This window comes from Pteropus alecto, unplaced genomic scaffold (genome assembly GCF_000325575.1).
Source record: "Pteropus alecto unplaced genomic scaffold, ASM32557v1 scaffold150, whole genome shotgun sequence".
Classification (NCBI taxonomy): Eukaryota; Metazoa; Chordata; class Mammalia; order Chiroptera; family Pteropodidae; genus Pteropus; species Pteropus alecto.
In genome coordinates, this window is record NW_006429686.1 from 372,468 (window position 1) to 378,884 (window position 6,417).

The window sequence follows — 6,417 nt, forward strand, 5'->3', positions numbered from 1 at the left end:
AATATATTTAAAGAAGGCATTCTCCGTAGAATAATGTATGGTTTTAGTGTAATCCCAATCAAGACCCTTAGTGAGCTATTTTAATGGAGCTTGACTAGCTGGGTTTTAAATTTGCCTGCAGATGTAAGGTTCCAGATAAGGCAAGGAAAAAGCATGTAAGAAATATTTTAAATTAGATTTCTATTTTTTAATACAGTGATTTGCTACCACCTTTTTTAATTAGTTGAAGTATACAGCACAGTCATTAGGCATTTATATAATTTATGAAGTAATCCCCCTGATTAGTCTAGTACCCATCTGGCAGTATACATAGCCATTACAATGTTATTGACTATATTCTCTATGCAGTACTCCACATCCCTGTGACTGTTTTGTAGCTACTGATTTGTACTACTTCATCCCTTCATCTTTTTCACCCTGCCCTCCAACTCCCTCTCCTCTGGTAATCACCAGTTTGTTCTCTGTGAGTCTGTTTGCATTTTGTTTGTTCACTTCCACTTTTTATCAAGAAGCCACACCTACCTCTAAGGGTTTGAATGAAAATTAAACAGACATTTGTTGCCATTTCACTTTAAAGTTCCTTAAAAAGGAACATTTCTACCCTTTAACACTTCAGTTGTTTAATTTGGCAATTCTCCCTCCTCTAATTCAGGGAGGGCCTTCTGTCTTCCCCATCACAGGGAGGGGGCGGAGCATTCTCTGAGAAGCTTGGAAGGGAGCTGTGCCGGCCCAGCCTTGGGGGAGGGGCTGCATTTCAAGAGGCTGCAGCTGACAAGAAGCATCAAGGTAATGGCTTTCTTAAAGCTAGTTATTTTCTCAGGGCCCTAGAGTAAAGATAAGAAAAATAGAAGTGGTGGTCGTAGAGTGGTCAGAAGGGTGTGTGGTTTTGAGAGAATTGCTGGTATTTTGATGGAATTAATCCTTTAGAGTTTTTTTTTTCTTTTTTTTAATCCCAATGCTTTAAAAGTCCACAGTGGAAGAAGGGGTGATCAGATTACAGTCTCTATATTAAGATTTCAGTGCAGCATGGCTGTTCATGCTAATTTATTGACTTGACATTTCATGTTTATATTACTGGAATTCTGCTTTAAAAGTCTACAGTGGAAGAAGGGGTGATCAGACTACAGCCCCTATATTAATATTTCAGTGGGGCATGGCTGTTCATATTAATTTATTGACTTGACATTTCATATTTATATTACTGGAATTCTGTTACTGTTCAGATTTTTAAGAATTTATTAATTTACACAGGAAATGATGAATAAAAATATTTGATACCATGAGGGAGAATACTCTTTTGAATTGATTGACACACAGAAAACTAAGTGTCACCTGTATATGAGCATGGAAAAGGGAAATACATATGTAGTTGAGTGAAGACATTTCCTCATACATATGTGTATATATGTATGTGATTGGAAAAAAATCTCAGAGAAAGTAAACTCCCATGTTAGTATTTCTGACAGGTCAGGTTACTAGTATAATATTATTTTTTAGCCTACTTCAGCATCTTTAGGGTAGATTTCCCCATGATTATTTTTATAATCATGAAAGAAAAATGAAGCTGAAACAACGTACTCATTTTATTTCAAACACATAAACATTCATAGACATGCAGATACATGCAAACACCCCACCCCCTTTGTTTTTTACCCATAGTGGACATTTTCCTGGACCTGATCAAGTGTGTAACCTAGCTGCTGTGTTGGCTACAGCCCTGCATGTATCTTTGCAACTCATTCTTTCAGACTACAGGTAAGGCTATGGTCAGCAAAAATCATTTTTCTATATATTTTAAGAGAGGCAGAGAAAGGATTTGGTTTACTTCTATAAACAGTTCTTAAAAGATATGGTATGGTGTAACCATACAATGGAATATTATGTATTTGGAGAATAGAAACAGGAACCTCTACATGTAGTGATTTGAAAGATCTGTTCAGTATTATACAGTGAAAACAGCAAATTATAGTATAGCATTTATCATATGATCTCACTTAAAAATAAATATGTATCTTATTAAAACATGTATGCTACTACAATACATGCGACAAATCTGAGAAAACATATCTGCCATACTATTAACAAGATCATTTGTATAGTTGGAGAGAAAGAGCTAGCTTTACTGCTCTCTATTTAAAATATTAATATGTATTTATTTATTGTTTTACATCATCAAGGAAATACTGAGATAAAATGTTGCAAATTTGGGAAAAACTACATTTAAAGTAATTCATAAAAAAATCACATAGAATATGTAGAATGATGTTCAAACTATATTTTTAATTGAGATCTGATGTTGGTTTGAAATCATATGCATTTATACACAAAAATATTCTGTGAATATAGAAAATATAGTGATTATTTATATAGAGTTTATTTTGTGTATATCTTTCTGCATCTTTTCAATTTTTAATATGTGTCTGGATGTTTTTATAACCAGAAACATTGACTAAACCCTTGAGCTTAGAACGGAAAATTCTAGAAGCCTGGTAAGACTTGACTGCCTAAATGTAGTTTCTACCCTTCTCTCTTAAAAAGGATCTTATGGTGATTGAGGCCCTGCCTGTACCACCTGGGGAGGCTGCAGTTCTGATTCTGGTCACAAGATGGCGTTCGCCAAGTTTCTTAAATTTTCTTCAGGCAACCATTTTTATGAAAATAGTAAACCAAATAATGAAACATTTTTGTTTTAGTGGACTATGAGACAGCATGTAGAGTATTATTAAAATTCCAATGAAAAGATTATGTGTGTAAATAAGGAAAAATCCACACAGTGATCGATGTGAGGATTCAAATAAAATCTACAGCCTGGCTCATAGAAAACACAGGCATTTTTACTTCTCTTTTCTCCTGTGGCTCCCTCACACTCTTCTAATCAGAGAGTTGATTTCAGCATGAACCAAGTAGCATAACTGTATCACAAAGAGAATTTAAAACAAGAACAAGAATGAAAATGAACATGGTATGTACATCACGGATGAGATTCTACATACTGTGTTTAAGAATGACATGCCTTCTAAAGTTTTGGTAGAGAATTTTCTGCATATTTTCCCATTTCATCATTTTGAATTTCTGTCTTCTTTTGGGCAGCCTTTTTCCTTTTGGAGTGAGAATCAGGACAACTAGATCACAGGACCAGATACTCCATGATTCATGTGATACTGGGTAAGGCTCTTCCCACTTCACAAAACATTTCACATTAAAAACTTGTTGAGGACCTGAGGTGCAATTTATTTTTCTTCCTGCTCTGCAGCCATAGCATTTTAAATTAAAAGACACATTTCAACAATGTTAGGCTGAAAAGATGAGGTATAATTTATTTTGCTCCCTGTTCTATAGCCACAGCATTCTGTAATTAAAAGACGTAGCTTCTAGTTTGGGGACAGAACCTCATATGTTAAATCACCATGAAGAAATTGTGCAAGAAGCTCTTCAGATTTCTGCCTAGGTCTTAGCCAGTCACCTGGCTATCAAATCTTTGATAACTATCTTTTCCAGTGAGTAAACATAGCAACCATGCTGAATCACTGCCTTCTAAGCTCATGTTCTTAACAAGATCATTGTGTTTTTGTCTGGGTCTGGGAGATATATACCGTGTTTTCTTTATATGCCTGCTTTGGATGAACAGGAAAGTATTTATAGCTTAAAACTCATAAAGCTATGTTTTCCACTAGAACAGTGCTTCTCAAGGAGTTCTTGGAAAAGTTGCATTAGAATCACTTGAGAACTTAGAAATATAAGATGTTGGGTCTTATCTAGACCTTCTGAATAAAACTCTCAGGTTAGGGCCTAGAAATCTAGTTTTATCAGAACCTCTAGATGATTGTGATACATGCCATGTTTAGAGCCCCACTGTCTTAGGTATAACACTAGGGAAACAAATATCCCACACTATCTGATAACGTAAAGTCCCTGACCCACTACCACAACCTTTCCCACCTCTGCCAGCGTGTACACAGATTTACTTCTTAATAATCATGTGCAATAATAAGGATAAATTATCGAATCTGAGGTATTATAAACCACTTCTCCAATTCTTATCTCCCCTTACATTATGCTGCATTTTCCACTTCATCTCATGCTCTATTAAGCATTATTCTTTATTTTATCTCTTCTCTATTTGTAATTGCTCACCTTCTACTTTAGCAAAATAACTTTATTTGCTGATACTTTTCATCTTTTTCTTTCCCTTATTTCAGCATCTTCTGTATTGTCCCATTTAAACAACAGGCTCAAGCATCTTTGGGAAATTCTGCTGGAGAACAGAACACTCAAGCTGTAAACATTTTGTAGTTCTAAGACAAAAGAGACTTTTGTAAGAGTGTTGTTTTTGGTAGGAACTGCCTCAACAGTGCCGAGTATAACCAGACACCTGTCTCTGATCATAACCTTTTATCACACAAATCTAAATCACAATGGATGCTGAGTATGTCCTATGCAATTGGAAAGACCAGTTATGGCCAGCAAAAGTTTTGTCCAGATCTGAGACTTTATCAAACAGTAAGAGAAAAAAGACATTTTCTCTAGAAGTTCAAATACTCTCACTAGATGAAAAAATTAAAGTGGAAAGCACGGAAACAAAGATCCTAAATAAATTTCAAATTGAAGCCATTGCCTCCTCACTAGCAGCACAGTCAGAGGGTGGTGGTCTACCTAGAGAGGAAACAGCCTATGCAAGATCACTAAAAGTGGCACTTGATATTCTGAATGAGAGAACAAATTTGAATCAAGCAAGCAGTTCGGATGAAGAAGAGACCACTTCACTGTCTCAAAATGTACCACAAAAGCTTTCTGATTCACCCCCTCGTAAAAAGTATCGGGAGAACGAAGGAAACATATCAAAGTGTCTTGAAAAAAGTGAAAATCCAACATCCCTGTCAGTATCTTCAGAGAGTGATGGTTCCCTGTATGATGATAAATCACAGGTGCATACAACCATCAATACTATTTCAAGTGAAATGGAAACAAAGTCATCACAAAACTTCAGCTGGTACCAAATTTTTCCTTCACTTTCAGAAGAAGATGAAAAGGAGAGCAAGGAAAAGATTGACGTGTCAACAGTTATGCTTTTGCATTCCGTGGTCAAAGAGGAGGATGAATGTGTTAAAGATGAGAAATTCACTCCAATTTGGTCGTCAGATTTCTTCATTGTGCCCAAAGCTGTGAAAGAGGAGCCAGAGGACATCTGCCCAGAGACCCTGGCTATTTCCTCTGAACACTCTACTTTCTCAGAGAATATTGAAGATCCTGGAGAGGGTCCCTCGAATCCATGCTCAGATACTAGCCAGAATCAACCCTCCACAGAATCAGAGACCGATGCTTCAGCATTCTCCAGGTGTCGTTCATGGGAATCTCAGGTTTCATTTAGTGCCTCTAACCGCATCCTGGATTATTCACACCTTGTGAATAATGAAAGAAATCTTCAGAGACTGGATTTTGAGGAGCTTGGGGAAGAACTTCAAGCTTCTGACAAGTCAGTGCATCTAAATTCTGTTGATGCTTCTGTATTAGATGATGATGAGGAAGATGAAGAACTTCCACGCATAGTTTTTCATTATGAGCCGCATTCATTTGAAATAGGAATGATAGTCTGGTTTAAATATCAAAAATATCCATTTTGGCCAGCAGTGGTTAAAAACATCAGGCGAAAAGACAAAAAAGCAAGTGTGCTTTTTGTTGAGTCAAGCATGAATCCTGAAAAGAGAGGCATTAGAGTGTCTTTTAGAAGATTAAAGAAATTTGATTGTAAAGAGAAACAAGAACTAGTAGATAAAGCCAGGGAAGATTACAAAGAAAGTATTGACTGGTGCATCTCACTGATTTGTGACTACAGAGTTAGATTAGGTTGTGGTTCTTTTGCAGGCTCTTTCTTTGAGTATTATGCTGCTGACATCAGTTATCCAATTCGGAAAACGATTAGACAGGATACCTTCAGGGACTTATTTCCAAAACTGCATAATGAAGATTCTAGGGAACCAATGGCCATGACTTCCAAGACCAAGAAAATGTCCTTCCAGAAAATTCTCCCTGACCGAATGAAAACTGTCCGGGACCGAGCCAATAGGAACCTGGTGGACTTTATTGTGAATGAAAAAGGAACCGAGAACCATCTTCTTGCCATTTTAAAGGGCACAAAAAAGTCCAGGTGGCTGAAATCATTTTTGAACGCAAAGGAGTTCACTCCCTGTATTGAAACATACTTAGAGGATGAAGATCAGTTGGATGAGGTGGTGAAATATTTACAAGGAATTTACAGTCAAATAGACGAAAGAATGCTGGCTCTGATAAGAAATGATAAAGTTAAATTTATCCTGGAAGTTCTTCTGCCAGAAGCAATCATTTGTTCAATTTCTGGTGTTGATGGATTAGATTACGAGGCAGCTGAAGAAAAGTATCTAAAAGGACCATCTCTAGGAT

The 6,417-nt window shown here is 36.5% G+C and overlaps 1 protein-coding gene across 1 annotated transcript; it reads left to right on the plus strand.

Moving 5' to 3' along the window:
* Positions 1–4,404: 4,404 nt before the first annotated feature.
* MUM1L1 (MUM1 like 1) lies at positions 4,405–6,416 on the plus strand (the record flags this gene model as incomplete). Its single annotated transcript, XM_006904028.3, has 1 exon — positions 4,405–6,416. A coding segment is annotated over exon 1 (2,001 nt), but the record flags the coding sequence as incomplete, so codon positions are not given.
* Position 6,417: the final 1 nt, after the last annotated feature.